Source organism: Protomyctophum bolini (assembly GCF_963924005.1).
Source record: "Protomyctophum bolini genome assembly, chromosome: 19".
Lineage (NCBI taxonomy): Eukaryota > Metazoa > Chordata > Actinopteri > Myctophiformes > Myctophidae > Protomyctophum > Protomyctophum bolini.
Window position 1 is genome coordinate 14,161,913 of NC_137880.1, and position 17,769 is coordinate 14,179,681.

Consider the following 17,769-nt stretch of genomic DNA (forward strand, 5'->3'; position numbering starts at 1 on the left):
GACACCTGTCAGCAGGGAGGGTTGGGTGGGAGGAGCGGGACGGGAGGCTCCACCTCCTCCCGGTGGGCGCTCCTCACTGGCATGTGGTATACATGTATACAACAGCAAAGACAATGTGGGGAGGGATTAATTAACATAATGCCTAAATTGAGGAGAAAAATATTATTGAGCAACACTCACTAGCTATGGTTATCAGAATATATAGAGCTTAATATTTTATCAAAAGTACTTTTCTTTTTACATAACAAAGAATATTAATATTCAGGTATGAGGTTTACAATAGACAACAAGGTAAGCACCTTTGCGTCATGATGGTATGAAAGAGATTCATTGGATGTTTGTGTAGAATGCCCCGTTTCATAGTTTCATCTAAACTAACGTGATACGTGGTCTCCTTGACACCACGGCATTGCCGCTGTACTCGTAGCGGCCATATCTTGTTTCTGGAGAACTGGAACGCAACTCAGTTAATCTCAAATTTCCACTCGATGGATTAGGACATTAATCAAACGGCTCTACCTGTCCAATGTGCACTAAAAGCCCTGTGCTATGCTGAGAGGCACACGACTCCATGTTCAGGGTCATCAGATTATAGATGTTCTTTCATTCACATGGGGGGAGAGGGGGAGGACAGATCTCTCAGTTTTGGACAAATAAAACAGCACAAAGCTGATTTCAGTTGTCAAATCATTTAACAATGTAAACCCTATATACTTAGCTGACCGGATCGAGTCCCTTAGTGGTCTAGTATGCACTAAAATCTATACACTCATGGTGAGCTTGTATTTTCCCCGAATGTTCGCCCTGGAAGAGGGATGCTAGGGGGTTCATATTGTCCACACAGCCTGTCAAAGGCCTATACCTATATGCCGGAATAGACTAAACATGAATCTGTTGCAGTGAAAGATATTCTGAAAGCCCCTCACTACTGTATACTACAGTATTTCATTTGGTTAGAGTCCAATCTGATCCCGCATGGATTATGACGTGGTGTAAATACAGAGTCGTGTTTTGTTTAGTGAAGGCAGGGCGGGCGCCCAACTTTCCATTGAAGCACCATGTGTGCACAAAGCAGACACTCAATAGGTAAACATTCCTGGGGTCCATGTGAACGGAGCGGGGAGCGGGGGAACCGCGGTGGCTTCTATCAACATTCTGCTCTGGTACTGTACACGCCGTTTTCGTAGCCAGTAATAGACATGGATTTGTGTGTGTGTGTCATGCAGAGCTCAACATACAGTAGCCGTGGCCTAACTCTGCTAGGGTGAAGGGCTATGATTATAGTTGTCAGGGTTGGAATAGGGGGGGGGGGGGGGGTGGTGTACATCCACACCTCTGCTTTTGATACCCCCCCCCCTCCTGCAGTGCGGTCATTCAATTTTATACCATTTCCTTTCCAATTTAATAATAAATAAATAAAGCTCACAACACATTGCACCGTATGCGAAGAATATCTCTGCTGTCGTGCAGAAACCGGCTACTGTATGTCCAAAATAGAACACACACACAGACGTAAAGGGTGTTCAACAGCACTGATTTATATATAAAAAAGGAGATAGCTGCCCCGACAGTGACTCAAAGAGCAGGTTTACGGACAGCTGCAATTCAAAACATACTGTACATGTTTTTTACTTTTTTACTTTCTTTAACTGTATATGATGATTTCCTTTTTATTGATAGAAGTGTACATTCATAGGACCCTGATGTAAACAAGTCTTAGTGCTTTTTCTGGTTTTATCCTCGTAGCAGTTTTTTGTATTGACCTGTACCTTCATTTGAACTGTACCCTTTCTACAAACTGTGAATACGATTTTCAATCAATCAATCAATCAATCAATCAATCAATCAATCAATCAATCAATCAATCAATGTCATCTTCTTGGATAACATATCATCCTCTACTCAGGCATAGACTATGATATGAACAGTGGTCCTGAAATGGTGTTGGGCAAAATCTAATCTTCTCACACAGATCAGCTGCTATCCCTCTGCTATGTACAGAGCCACCCTTTGGCTCCAGTACAGACTGTGAGTGTGCAGGTGCCAGTGCAATATTCCTTCTCTTTCTACTTTTAACAAAGACTTGATGTCTTAACTCAATATCGCATTAACAAAACGTCTCTGTCGGATGGAACCCTATTATGTCTAAAACTGTTTTTCAAATTAAAAAGTATTCAAATAAAAAAATAGCAAGAGTAGTAAATCTACAAGCTCGAGCTTGCATAATCTGCTACTTTTGATACTTTTGTGTGACGCTATAGAGCACCGCAGTCCCGCCCCCTTTCAGAAAAGCGAGTGGCCCAGGAAGTGGAAGCCCCATGCATTCTCCCATCGGCACTTTTAATATAATTTATTTAAAGACGGTTACGCCGCGGACAAAGCCAATTCGGATCGTGATGAATCATGACAATGAACACAATATTTTGGGACGATCAAATCATTAGAAAGAAGAAAAGAAAGTCAGGAGACAACACTATTTGTTTTGTTTTTCGTCTTATAAATTATTTGATCGGCCCAAAATATTGTGTTCATTGTCATGATTCGTCACAATCCGAATTGGCTTTGTCCGCGGCGTAACCGTCTTTAAATAAATTATATTAAAAGTGCCGATGGGAGAATGCATTGGGTTTTCATTTCCTGGGCCACTCGCTTTTCTGAAAGGGGGCGGGACTGCGGCGCTCTATAGTATGATGGCATTAGGGCATTCATTTACGAAACAAAAACACAAAAAGTAAAACATTAGAATTGGTAATAATAAAGACTAGACCACTGGTTCAAGCTTTGCTCAAACTTTCCTTTCTTTTTTCCCTGCCTGGATCTCCTTGCCACCGGACTAGACATTCACTGGTATCTGCAGCACACTGAAACCCACAGAGCATTAAGGCCCACTCTGCACAATGAGGAATGCACCCATGCGCGTGACCTGCAATCAAATGATAATAATACAATAATGAGAGTTCTCTTCATTAGGTCATCTCGTATCAGCAGAAATTGCCTTGGCCTCTCTCTGTTATGACTCTCTGTGTGACACCGCTGACTTCACTTGCGTTGCCAGTTGAAACCTTCGGTAATCCTGAAAAAAAAGCGTTCGCAAATAAATGGCATCTTCTGCATCAGAAATTTCATCTGAGCCAGTCTTGCATCTTTTATTTTGGAGTGCCGCTTTTTGGTTTATGAGTTAACCTTCGGTAATCCTATTCCTGTCGTGCGAGTCCAGGGATGCGTTCATTGGCCATTCCTTGACAAAATGAGCGTTTCTTTCGTCGGTCTTGAACGCACGTAGGTTTAGTCTGACCAGTGGTGGAAGACGTACTCACATTTTTTTATTGGGTAAAATTATACCACAATTGCACAATACCAAAATGCTTTCCCGGTTTTAATGGGTTAAACAACTGTGTCTAAAGGCCTATTCATACTTCAGTTTTAGGTGCCGAGGTGACCTGACCGAACTGGAGTATGAATACCCCTTTCGTCTTGAACTCTGTTCAGACTGTATAGGTCACACTAAACTTAACCTTTAGCCTATTTCTTGAGCCTAAGATTATATTTATATTATCACATTTCTATACGAGAGATATTTGGTTTTGGCTCCTCGACATGGCTTAAACAAGACAAGTCAATTACAAGACAATTACAAAAACATTAACAATACAACTGGCAGTGAACTAAATACAATCCACAAATACTGTACCTGCATAATGTCTGTCTGTCTGTCTGTCTGTCTGTCTGTCTGTCTGTCTGTCTGTCTGTCTGTCTGTGTGTGTGTGTGTGTGTGTCTGTCTGTCTGTCTGTCTAGTGTTTTTTGCACATTTGCATTTTGCCCATTGTCTGTATCTTTATTGTGCAATATTTTATCCTAACCGCAGGCAGCGAACACAGTGGCCCCTGGAAGGCTGATCAAGAGTTTTATGTTGTCTCACTGATAGAGGCCCCTGAGGGCCACACAGTGTTTTAGCTTGTGTCATTGATGGCAAACCCCTTTCATGCAGTGGTGTACATTTTAAAGTAGTTACAGTATATTCAACTGGCGGCCCATACTGTACTGTACTGAATGTAGTACAGTACTGGCTCGGTACTATACTCTGTATTGTACTGTACTCTGTACCTGGCTCGGTACTATACTCTGTACTGTAATATACTGTACTGTACTACTCATACTGTTCTGTACTGTACTACTCATACTGTACTGTGCTGTACTACTCATACTGTACTGTATTATACTGTACTACTCATACGGTACTGTAATGTGCTGTACTAATAATTGTACTCTAGTGTGCTGTACTGTACCCCATACTGTACTGCACTGTACCCTGTACTGTAGTATTGTACTGCAGTGTACTCTGTACAGCACTGTGCTGTACTAGTAATACACTAAAAACTGTACTGTACTACTCGTACTGTACTGTGTTGTACTTTACTGTACTACTCATACTGTACTGTAATGTGCTGTACTAATAATTGTACTCTAGTGTGCTGTACTGTACCCCATACTGTACTGCACTGTACCCTGTACTGTAGTATTGTACTGCAGTGTACTCTGTACAGCACTGTGCTGTACTAGTAATACACTAAAAACTGTACTGTACTACTCGTACTGTACTGTACTGTACTGTACTGTACTTTGTGTACTCTATACTGGTGTTACACAAAAAAAAAGTCACTTCCCATCATGCACATGTGCTCAGTGTGAAGCTCAACAGTGCCACTTTGTCACCTGTTGGTACCAGACATAATTATGGACATAGGGACCCACATTGCTGTTCCTTGTGGCTACCACCACTCACATAATTCACATAATGCTGTCCATTAGTGTGCTAATAGTACACATTTATGTCCATTGTTATGTGCTATAGGTCGTATGAGACCTGACTTCATAATGCATTTACACATTTTGATGATCAGCTCTGTGCTGCCAGGCCTTTGTACTGCATAGTTCGAGAAAATAGGAAGTAGGTATTTTCAATGTGTCCATGGCAGCGTCTCACAGGCTCTCATGACGTGTTTCATGAACCATTCATTGAGAGTTGGGCCATCGTGCCATTCAGCCCATGCCATGCAGGAAACTATTGAGTTATTGGATGAAACACACAACCATGCAAAGGTAATGGATTTGGTGTGAAATCCACTTAAAACTTAAAAAATAGGTAGCTACAAATGGGAGAGACGAATGGACGAATCGTTACCCTTTTTGTTGTTTTATGGCCCCCAACTTTAAGTAATCTTACAATTGTGGCCCTTTGCCTAATCCAGTTGAATATTCCTGGTTTAAAGTGATTCAGTACTGTACTTACAGTAAGTATAATTTTGAGGTATTTTTACTTTACTGGGGTGTTTCCAATTGTCAATACAATTACTTCTATGCCACTAGATCTCAGAGACAAATATTGTACTTACTAGTTACTTTACTAGCTTCTAGCTACATTACAGTATTGATATTTTACTTCCACACGAGGGCCACACAGAAATCTAAACCTTAAAGGGATAGTTCCCCCCCCAAATAAATTCATGGATATTTTGTTGTTTTTGTCGCATTCCTAAGCCAATAATTTGATGTCCAGCAGTGGTTCCCTATGGAGACACCAAGAGTCTCCTTTGTGAGCACAGCCTCATGCACAGCTGGTAAATAGATCAAAAGACCAAATTATTGGCTTGGGAATGCGACGAAAACAAAAAACAATCCATGAATTCAAAAGGTGTGTAATAGAAAATAAGTATAACTTTTTTGGGTGAACTACTCCTTTAAGCTGGCGACAGTTGCAGTCTGGGTGCGCTCAGCATGCGTACCCCTAAACTCAATTGAATAATGATGACGTTATTAATCTAAGCAATTACCACTCATATTTCAGCCTGTACTCTGCACTAACAGATTGTTCTGTTGGCTAATCAGTCTTACTTCAACCACAAAAGTGGATTATGATTATTCATTTGGCGTGTTATCAGTCAGAAAATATTAATATTTCCCGGAACTAGCCACGTAAATTTGTAACACTGATTGCAACAGATATCTCAATTAAATTAAGCTTGTTAGCTGTTCAGTAACATCCTGCTAACTACATTTTATTCAACTACAGTACAACTTTCTACCACACTGGAACAAGTTCTGGGAATCTACTGTATTTCAACTGAAATCAGATTGGAATTGTGTTTTAAAGAAAGTTTACAGTGCTATGAGATACATAGCACTGTAAACTTTCTTACATGGTTTAAAACACAATTCCAATCTGATTTGATTTTTAAAGATGTGTCTCAGCTTGGACACTCAGGACACCAAAACCTAAATTATACTTTGTCGTACTAAATTATACTTTGTGGTATGACAGCGTCACCCTGCAAAAAAATCACAATGTAACACAATGTGAGTTTGTAGATTGAAGCAATATTTCGATTATAACAGTTACCGTCACAATAAGTGTTGGGAAAGTTACTCAAATCGGTAATATATTACCCATTACCAGTTACTTAAAAAATATATATATATTACTTTACATATTCCTCCCTGCCTAAAGTAACTAGTTATTACTTACTTGCTAATTTACTTTTTTTTTCAGTAGGCATCTTTTGTTCCGCAAAAGTCTCACACTACCCAATTTGTTCCGGACAGTTTAAGGCCCGCCCTTCTGCATCCGATAATTCACACGTACAGACAAGTGTGCATCATTACCGTGTCCGCTCTATAGTCTAAATCCAGACAGATCAGCAGCCTGCAAAGCAACTCCATCCCAACACAATCTACCATTAATAAACACTCAATCCCACAGTATAGTAACGAGTTACTTTAGAAAAATAGTAACATATTAGTAATATTAAATCTCAGTACAGTAATAAGTAATTACTGTAGTTATATTATAGTTACTGGAAAAAGGTAATAATATTACTGTAAGTAATACGTTACTTTAGTTACTTTCCAACACTGGTCCGAATGAAATGAATCAAAAATGTATTCATATTGCAGGACATTTCTCTCTCTTCTGCGAGTCTGCTCTGCCACGACTCTCGCAGAGGGAGAGTATGACTCTCTTCTGTCTGCCAGTTGAGTGGATTTGAACCGACACAGTTCAAATCCAGAGTGTTATATTAACATTTTGATGTATACTGGTACTTTGTGTGTTGTGCTGCTGCCAGAACCGTTTCCAGCTCCCATCTACCGAGTCTATTTGTATTCAGTTACTCTCGCTTCAAGGAATAACAGATTCATAGGCTACAGTACGTGCAGCAATAATGTTCAAGTGACAGCCGCTGCATCGCTCCAGCATTGTTCTTAAATCAGCGCAAAAAAGGTATTTATTTATTATTCATTTAAAGTTAGAATATGGAGAAGAGAGGTCTTCATATACAGTAGGTGGAGAACAGAGACTGCTGGTCGCAGCATCTCCTCTGCGAAGTGGCACTTTCATGTTCAGTAGAGAAGTGCTGTTCGGTCTTTTATCACAACCTAACCTCCAAGGAAATGAAAGCTGCATTCATGACACTGGTCTGAATTATGTACTTTAAGTTAAGCAGCCATAGTTTATCTTCTCAGAGATAATAATAATCTTCTTCAGATTGCTTTTGCATGTGATATCTTTACTTGTCTTATTTATACAGATTGGTTAGTGATTTATGTATGGCTAAAAATCATCTTGACCTTTTTCTTTATGGCATCAAAAAAGAGAAAGAAAAATAACATAAATGATGGCTTTAGTGGAGATTGGTGCTGTGAGAATACACTTCAACATGAGTCAGGTACTGATAATTAAAACCTTGCTCTTGTGACTCATGATACAGCTCGTGACTGTGTGATATGATATATCTCTGCTGTCTGGAAGAAAGTAACTCATTTGTTTTACCAACACACAAATGTAAAGTGTGTTCAATAGCACTGATTTATGAAAATAGCACTGATTTATGGGGGGAAACAAAATATCTGCACTTGGGCCTATCGCCAGTTCCGTACGCCACTGTGGAGACCCCCTGAAACCACCTCCTCAAGGACCCACAAAGGGGCCCCGACCCACTGTTTGGGAAATGCGTTATGGTGTATACAGTACAGTTAAGTACAGTACAGTTGGCCTATAGATAGCGTGTTAGCTGGTATACATTATAGATTATGTGGCCAGCAGGTCAGTGAGATGCTGAGCCCAGGGCCTGCTGGTTTCCCCTCCCATGAGGCCGTTATACCACAGGTGACTCTCCCTTTGCGTCCACAATAGCAGATCAACAAGCTCAGATGGCCTATTTTCACTATCGTTGAATTGTATCTGTATTTGCTGGAGCATTTTAAAAAAAAATCAGTGTGGCAATTACTGATATTAAAAAATAATGTAGTTTGAATACTTAAATACTTTTAAAGGCAAGTACCCCGGTGCTTTCACTCAAATATAAATTTATTTGACAGAGCAGCTTTCACTTGAAGTTGAGTAATATTTGACCATGAGTATCTACTATCTATCAATTGATTCAAGGTTGAGTACTAGCCTATGTCCACCACTATGTCCTCAGTATACATAATAACATTTTAATAAATAAATAAAACTGTTAAAAGACTCACCTGCTCAGACAGGCATGCATTTACTATTTTTTCATCCCTGCAACTTTTGTGTCATGTTACAATGTACTGTCTCTATTTGCGATGTCCTTTTAATGGCTGGGGTCATTTGATCGATTATTTCTCCTCATTTGCTTAACTTTTTCATATTGATACGTTTTTGAAACCTGTAAAGCACTTTGTGACTGACCAAGTGACCATGGCTGTAAAAGGTGCAGTTTTTTTTTTTCTCCTTTTTTTTCACATAGCACAATACAGTATATAGTTAGAGCATCAGCTTCTGTCGGGTAAAAACCTCATGTCCAAAACATTTTATTATACATTAAAATAGAGAAAATAGCCGATCTAAAGCTCACATTGCATTGCGATGCGTTGAGAGCCTGTAGAGCTGCTATTTTCACTACTTTTGCGTGAAAATACTCTTGTATGATGAAGTAAGGCATTCATTTACAAGAAAATGACACCTGTGTGAATTGAGAGGTGTGTGTGTGTGTGTGTGTGTGTGTGTGTGTGTGTGTGTGTGTGCGTGTGCGCGTGCATGCACTATTGTTATAGTGGTCAGTGTGAAGTTCAACAGCTGTACTGTAGCCCTTTAGGCTGCTCAACAGTGCCACTTTAGGACACCATCTGTTGCTACTGTAAACATACATACATACATACATACAATACATATACATAACATACGGACACACACTAATTATTGGAGCGCTGCACTGCTAAAAATAAATAAACATAAAACATTAAACAAGGAGATACAAGGTTTCTGCCCGACAGCAACCATATCTTTGCCATTTGGCAGAAACCTCATATCGCCATATTTCAACTTCAACAAAATAGCCAATCACAACGTGTCGCAGACTGCTATCTTTGAAAGTGGTTTAAGTGTGTCTGTGGGGTTTTATAAATAATTAAACCAATGAAAATAACAAGAGCTTATGACCAAAATAATAGTACCAGCACTGGACCCATTGGAAGTAGGCTACTGTACAGCACCCCCCCCCCCCCCCCCCTCTACACACACACACACACACACACACACACACACACACACACACACACACACACACACACACACACACAGCCATTTCTTGAAAAGTAGCGGTTTTAAACATACAAGGTTTCCATCACATTGCATATAGTATACGGCATAAATATTATAATGTATATAGTGTACAGTATAGTGTAGTGTAGTGTAGTGTAGTGTTATAGCAGCATGTTGCTATAGTAGAACAGTGGAACAGTATGGGATCTGGTGTTGTCATTAATATTTAATGGCAGAGTGAAAAGCCATGTTAGCTATAGCAGGCTGCGGGCTCACAATTACAGAATGTGGTTGCAAACACCCCCGGATTGGGTTAGCGTCCAATTAGCGGCGTGCGTATGATTAGGTTACACGTCAGGTCAACCCCTGGCAACTGTCCCGGTCACTAAACAGAGCAGTGTGGGTGACTCAGGTGGTGGGTGGATGATAAGGCTAGGAACACAGATGGTAGGCTGATAGGCGTTAATGAGGGGACAAAAATGCATGAACCAGACATAAGGTGAATAATACACCTCCAGATTCGTAACCACCTGAAACCTATAGGCTATTCCGCCAAGGGTGAACGCTCGGACAGAATAGCCGATGACGGAAAGTGGTTAATTTGTTTGAACCAAAGGAGATCTGTGCATGTGCTTAATTTATTATTATTATTATGACAATTATTATGACAATTATTATTATTATTATTAATAATACAAGGGGAATAGTAATGAAAGCTTATTTTCATTTTATTTTCTACAAATATTTGAAACACATAATAGTAAATTAACCCTTTACTTATGGCTCTGTGTATATATACTCTCAGAGTTTGTGACTTTTACAGTGGACCCAGAGATTTAAAAAAAATCACATCCGTGTGTGAACCGAGTGGTGCAACTCCCCTCTCTCTCTCCCCCCCCCCCCCCCCTCCCCTCTCTCTCTCTCTCTCTCTCTCTCTCTCTCTCTCTCTCTCTCTCTCTCATTAGCGGGCAACAGTGCAGCACTGTCTCTCTCTGTTTCTGCATGGCACCCCTACTGGTACTCATACTGGTGTTCATTAACCAACACATTAACCAACAGGACATTGCTGTTCCTTGGAGTGATTGCACCACTCAAAAATGTGTATCAGTTGGTGGTCCATGGCCTAATGCATATCAAACTGGGGGTCCTGAAAATCTGCTAAATGCAATGCAAATGTAAACCACTCAAATAAGACTTGGAAAATATGATGAAGAAAAGAGGACAGATTCGACAGATTGCTGAAACATTGATATTTCCTCAATCTGGCATCTGGCTGAGACCATGACATCATTATTATATATTTGGGAAGTCAAATGGGACACTTCTTAGGAATATAGGATAAGTGGCCGGTTGGCACTTCAAAGTCTTCTCTGTGATGTTTTTTTTTTGGGGGGGAGGGGGGGGGGGGGGGGGGGCATTTTGCACTTCCAGGGTTATTCGCTTCAAAGAGAGTTATGATGACATGCATCATGCATGGTGTGTTGGATATTTATTCCAGCACTGTAACCGTCTTTAGCCTACTGTTTAATAAATGAAAAACACTCTTTAAACTAACACAATTCCTAGACAAATACTTTTAAGATGATTGTTGAATGAGGTCTACAATTCCAAATAAGGCTTGTTTAGCACCAATGACTTTTGGCAAGGTAGCGTTTTTCCAATACCCGTCCCTCAGGACACAGCTGATTGCTACTGTAAATAAACATGAGCATGTGGCCAATTTTTGCTGCGACTCAGCCTGAATAAGACAGTAGGCTATATTATTGTCAACACAGCCAACTATATAATATATATAATATACTTTGGTGAAAATTCAGTATGATACTGCAGTCCCTGCAGGCTTCCACCACCAGTGGATAGCCTATTTTAAACAAAGGGACCTTCAGGGATAATTAGGGGGAATTCCAATTTAAATGGACCCTTTACAGGTGTGTATAACTCTGAGAGTGTATGGAACCAAATGGACCCGCAATTGTCTCTCGGAGTTATGAGGCTCTTTGAGATTAAGAAAAACAAAAAGTTTAAAAACCCTATAAAATAATCTTACCTATAGTCGTGATCACCGTGATGGCGAAGTAAAAGGAGCCGGCGAACTTCCACTGCATGCCGGCTTTGTGGGGCTTCAGCTGCAGCACCACGCGCTCCAGCTCGTCGAAGTCGCTGGCGTTCAGGTTGTAGGTCTTGAGGAGCTCTCGCCTCCTCGCGTCCATCTCCTTCCGCGTGGTCTTCTCCTTGGCCGACTCCAGCGCGTCGAAGATCGCCGCCCCGACGATCAGGTAGACGAAGGTGCAGATGATGAGCGCGAGGGTCCGGACGTTTTGCCTCTTCATGGCGTCAGGGTCGTGATCCGGAGGCGGCGGCGGTGGCTTTTTGAAACTCCCGAAGTTTGGTGGATCTGGAGGACGGGGAACTCGGCTGGTTCATGGCTAGAACTAACTGAGGTCAGTTCACCGCCGCGCCGAGAGACTGTCTGATGACTTTATGGACAGAGGAGCCGCTTATGACTGTCTGTCTGTCTGTCGGAGCTGTTCATTCAGCACCACCCCTCCCCTCCCCCCATCCCTCCGCCCCCTGACCCGCCATCCCCCCCACCTCTCTCTCTCTCTCTCTCTCTCTCTCTCTCTCTCTCTCTCTCTCTCTCTCTAATTGATTGATTGTTTTTAACAGGTAAAACATAAATAAATACATAAAATCGCCAGTCAGCATTTATTTTGTATTTTGTGTGTGTGTGTGTGTGTGTGTGTGTGTGTGTGTGTGTGTGTGTGTGTGTGTGTGTGTGTGTGTGTGTGTGTGTGTGTGTGTGTGTGTGTGTGTGTGTGTGTGTGTGTGTGTGTGTGTGTGTGTGTGTGTGTGTGTGCGCGCGCGTGTGCGTGTTACTTTAATTAGTTAGTTATAGTTAGTTAACCCAAGGTTGGCTCGCGGGCCAATTTATCCTGGGGGACATCCAGACGAAAATAATCAAATTTATTCCATAAAACTAATGTTTAAGACGTAGTTTAAGAAGCAGATGTACAAGCTTGTGAGCTTGTAGATCTGCTATTTTCACTAGTTTGTATCCCGGGGAGACATATAAGTTCTCTTTTGGGTCACGGCTGAAAGGTTTGGGAACCACGGCTGTAGATGGTGATGTTGGAAAGAATGCTGTCCATGCAGCTCGGAGCATGTTTATTTGTACAGTACATTTCAATTCCAAAGCAATTCAAAAACAAAACAAACACATTATAAGCCGGACATTTTAATTTAAGAAAAAGCTAAAAGAATAGAAAACAGATGAAATACAATAATAAAGTAACAAGTGCAGCACAAGAAAATACATAAAACCCTCAATAAATGACAGGACAGTGTACAAGTGCATAATAAAAAGAGGATCTTTGAATTACAAAGAAAAGCACTGTTTCTCAAAGACCAACATTTTTTGCAAGTTCCTGTCAGTGTGTGGGTCGTTTTCTTAGCCTCATAAGATTCAAAGTTGCTAAAAACAACAGTATTAAAACACTAATTTGAAAGACAGGGAGCCAATGTAAACTGGAGTGATATGATCCATGTCTTTCTTGACTGTAATTGAGACCGCTGCGATTTTTCTTTGCATGTTTCGAATGCTTAAATGAATGCTTCGTACTGGGTGTCGTGGACATCGTCCACGACGACCATCTGAACTAGCCTCGCATAGCAATACTAATATCACCGCATGGATATTAGTCTCGTCCCTCTCAGCATCAGACCTTTTCCGCAATGTCCCGCCCGTATTTGCATACTGGGCCCTGATTGGTTATAGCCTGGTTCCGGACAAAGTTAATGTGGTTGGCTCGTCACCACTTCGGCCATGAAGTCCTCCCACAATTGAGAGGGGCCAGACTTAATCTGCCTGGGGCAATATGCATTGCAAACGGCAAAGGCAGATGAAGGCTGGCTATGCAAGGCTACATCTGAACACTGTGTTAAGTGGTCAGATGGGTGGACTGCATGCGTTTTCAGAGCATGTTTATTACCATGGTCAATTCATTGATTGTGTTCTGGCATGGATCAGTGGAGCACATCTAGTGACAGTACTCAAGCTTCTATTTAAGAAGAAATACCATAACATAGTTTATTTTTGAGTGGTGCAACCACTCCTACAACCAGCAATGTCCGTGTATGTACCTGTTTGTGTACCTGAATGAGCACGAGTATGTGACTTATTAATAGCAGTAGGGGGTGCCAGAAACAGAGAGAGGGGTAGTGCTGTGTCTCTAATGAGAGAGAGAGGGGGGGGGGGGGATTGCAACACTCAGTTCACACGTGTGTGATTTTTTATTTTCATGTCATATTATCATTAACATCTTAGTGTTTCGACAATTTTGTGGGGGCCCACCTGCAATATCCTCATGGCCCACCAGAGGGCCCAACCCACAGGTTGAGAACCACTGGCCTAGATGTTCCCAGTCAGCGTGGGGATCAGTGACCCTCCATAAAATGCTTCTCTTTTTATGAGTGATATTCAACATGAGACTTTCCGATACCAGGTCTTTACAAGATCCAGCTGCTATTCTGGCTCTTAAAAACACAAATTAATCAGCTTCACTCACTCCCTCCGACCTCACACTCCTTAATATTGACCTTAGCTTTACCAAATGCAGGCAAACTTTCAAACTTGAGAGTGAATTAATTTAATGTTTCTTATATTTAAGACTATCCCTCCAATGCCCTTCACATTATGTTTATGTTAGCACTCTATATTTCTCTAGTGAGACGGTCTGTTCTTTGCAAAGCACTAGTTAATTGCATGGCATGACGGTAATGCATCTTTGAGTGCAAGCCAGGGCACATCAAGTGCTCTCTAATCGATTGAATTCTATTTCATTTCACTGCTTTCATTATCTCACAAAGTTAAAAGTTAAAATGTTAATTACCCACACATTCAACCTCTTGTCCCTACTTTAGGGATATGTCATTCTAGGTTCGAAAGTTCGAAAAATATATCTCAAAACTTTCAGAAATGGCTCCAATAGCACATTTAGAAGCTCACAACATGTCACAATGCAATACTTTTTGAGCTTCGGAAACAGAATCATCATCATCTTTATTATCATATCACAGGTTACAGGTGTAAAGTGTGTGTGTGTGTGTGTGTGTGTGTGTGTGTGTGTGTGTGTGTGTGTGTGTGTGTGTGTGTGTGTGTGTGTGTGTGTGTGTGTGTGTGTGTGTGTGTGTGTGTGTGTGTGTGTGTGTGTGTGTGTGTGTGTGTGTGTGTGTGCGCTTGTGCGTGTGTGTGTGTGTGTGTGTGTGTGTGTGTGTGTGTAAGCTCCATTGTTTTAGTTGCTTTCAGCTAAGGATATGCAAAAGTCTAAGATATATCTTGTATATCCAGCTGGTACTGTATATTATGTACAGGTTAGACAAAAGGTACATAATAAGGTTAGACGTAAAGCTGGTAGCACTTCGGTATAGGTAGGTTAACATACTGTAGCAGCAGATATTACCATGAGATTAGACATTCGGGTGTGAAACAGAGTCCAATGCATTGTACATGAGATACAGTGTATATCAACGTTTTTGTCAGGTTCAACCCGGAGCTTGTAGGTTGGATAGTTTTGCTATTCTTTACACAACATTACAAAGAACAGGAACAGGGTTTAAGTGGTTTGAGTTTACAGTAAGAAGGTCCTCGTTGACACAACAAGGCCTTCACTTATGAATTATTAGGTTCAGCATGCATGCTCAGTTTTTACTTTGTTTGACATGAGGAGCAATGTTTTATTTTTTCCTCTCTGACTGTGTATATGACGGTAAACGGTAAAAGTCTAATTGTTTGTTGTAGAAAATGGCGTTTTGATTTTGATATTTTATCGTCATGCCGTTATATTGTCTATGTTGTGCTAATCTACTGTGATTATAGGCTACTTTATGGTGGTCTGTTGGCTGTTCTGTACCTACTGTAGATAGGTTTGAACAGTATGTTGCTTTATGTAAGAATAATTTGATAATTGGTTTGACTATGATGATTCTAAGAGATGTGTATTTTGTAGACTGCACATATATCCAAGTAAAGCCATAGAAAGAAGCTCCTTTCTTCTGTGATTCTTTTTTCGGAGTCAATTCATCAATTGACCTTATGCTTACGCTGCCATCTTGCCATCAAGGTGCTAACGAGGTGCAACTTCCCATTGACAGCTCATTCATCCAAACAGAAAAGTCCTATCTGATTGTATTAAACAACATCCAACTCATCAACATTGCGGCTGTACGAAAAGCTTGAATTATCCTCTTTCTATCTGCAAAGTGTTTGTTTCATAAAATCACCCCTGTGTGATTTATAGTTACTGTACTGTACTGTGCTCTGTATACTGTAATGTACTGTAGACCCCCAGGAACACGGCCAGGGTGCCGGCCCGGTTCCAGTGAGCCGTGTTGTGTCCCGGGGGGTCCGTGTGGGGGTCAAATCTTCATCAGTGTGTATAGGCAGAACTACACAACTATGTCGTACTTGCAATGGAAACGTTGGCCTGTATAAGGAGGAAGTTAACTCAAGATTATGTCATCAGCTGTCTTAATTTCCTGTTACCAACTGTAGACCCAACAGTCATGTCTTCACAAGCACTTGGACAATCGATGCTATCATACTACTACACACATACAGTACCATGACGAAACAGAATGCCCCATTAGAGCTGTTGGTTTTTTCATTTAACATTGGAATTTGGAACAAATACATGGAAAACAAAAACTCATGCTCCTTGTTTCACTACAGTATTTCTATGCTGGAGGCAACCCCACAATAAGAAGTGCTCCTCGTGTCACTGTTTGTCAGCTGTCAGGTTAACTGAATACAGGGGGAACCCAGCAGGGTGTCTCAGCGTGTGTGCAGGTAAACTGTGATGTAGCCATGTGATTCATGCTCTTTCACTTGAGCGGGTCTTCTGTTTGGGCCATTCTGTTTGAAAAGTGTCCTCTGACGCGCAGAGACAATTCAGCCACCTGGCCAAACGACCGTTACATTCATTTCTCCTAGGCCGGTGCCACGTGTGACTCTGACGTTGCCTCTCAGCAGAAACTGAGCAAACGTGATCTTTGCTGCAGAGTAAAGTGTTTTCAGCACACCTACTGAGAGTAAATAATGCTATTACTACCACCTTTCAAAACAGAGTTGCAAAGTGCTTCACAGAGAATCAAAAACACAACAAAAATAGAGAATAAAATACAAATAACAACATTAAAAATAGAGAAAGAGAAAACATTACACAGCAATGCAGTAGGACACAATAGGTTAAAACACAGGTTTGTAGAGGTGAGTTTGAACCGGGGGCACAGACTCTGAAAGCCTGATCTCTAGAGAGGGAGAGCATTCCAGGGAGTCGGAGCTCTGAATGCGAATCAACTTTTGTTTTTGTTTTTTAGGAAAATGTGAAGTTTGGTGGATGTGTAGGAGAGCTTCAAATCTCAAATTGCGCTTTGGTACATATATGGCTTGTGTATATAGGTCGGAAATTTTATGATGGGGCCAGACCAGAGATGGCCTCAAAGTCCCTCCCTTCATGGGACAGAAAACTGTCACGACTGAGTATCATTGTACCCAAACAGTAGCGTCAAGAGGCGTCAAGATGTCGCCTAGAGCAGGCGTCTTTTCCGGGTTTTAAAACAGCTGGTGGCTGCAACTTGACGCGTCAGCAAAGAGTTTTTTGCCTACGTGTGAAGTTGCAGTCGTGCACACGCGTCATTTCCATCCACCCAGCTGTTTAAAAACCCGGAAAAGACGCCTGCTCTAAGCAGCATCTTTCCGCTTCTTGACGCTACTGTCTGGGTGCCCTGTCTGAGTGCCCTTCAGCTATAGCTGCCTCCATGCTTCCCACTGACATCCAATTAAAGCCTTTCATTTGTCCGTCATTTGCACTGCCTCGCCTCCTGTCATTGGATATTCTAATTATTCTAAAACAACAACTTTCCAATGGGTTTGGGTGGAAGGGGCAGATGGGTTGTTCCATTTCACTGGTTCTCAATGTCAGGGTCGGGGAGCACCAGAGGTCCAAATGGTATACTGTAACTCTGAGATGGGTGTAGGAAAAGAGAATCACTGTTCTCGTCATTAGCTGTGTTGCCACCGTACCTGTCCCTATATCAGGGTGGCATGTACGGAGGCAGTGACACGCTACTGGTGGCTATTTCTGCTCCCTTAGTCATAGGTTAGGTTGGGAGACGTCACTCGATCACGTGAATCTTGGTTCTAAAG

General features: G+C 41.4%; 1 protein-coding gene across 1 annotated transcript in view; it reads right to left on the reverse strand.

Annotated features, from left to right (window-relative positions):
• Positions 1-11,985, reverse strand: part of kcnk3a (potassium channel, subfamily K, member 3a) — a 45,163-nt gene extending 33,178 nt beyond the window's left edge. Inside the window, exon 1 of the mRNA XM_080791234.1 lies at positions 11,614-11,985. Within this exon, the coding sequence (XP_080647360.1) occupies positions 11,614-11,896 (283 nt within the window). The 5' untranslated portion in view covers positions 11,897-11,985. The remainder of the gene's footprint in view (positions 1-11,613) is intronic.
• Between the last annotated feature and the right edge of the window lie 5,784 nt (positions 11,986-17,769).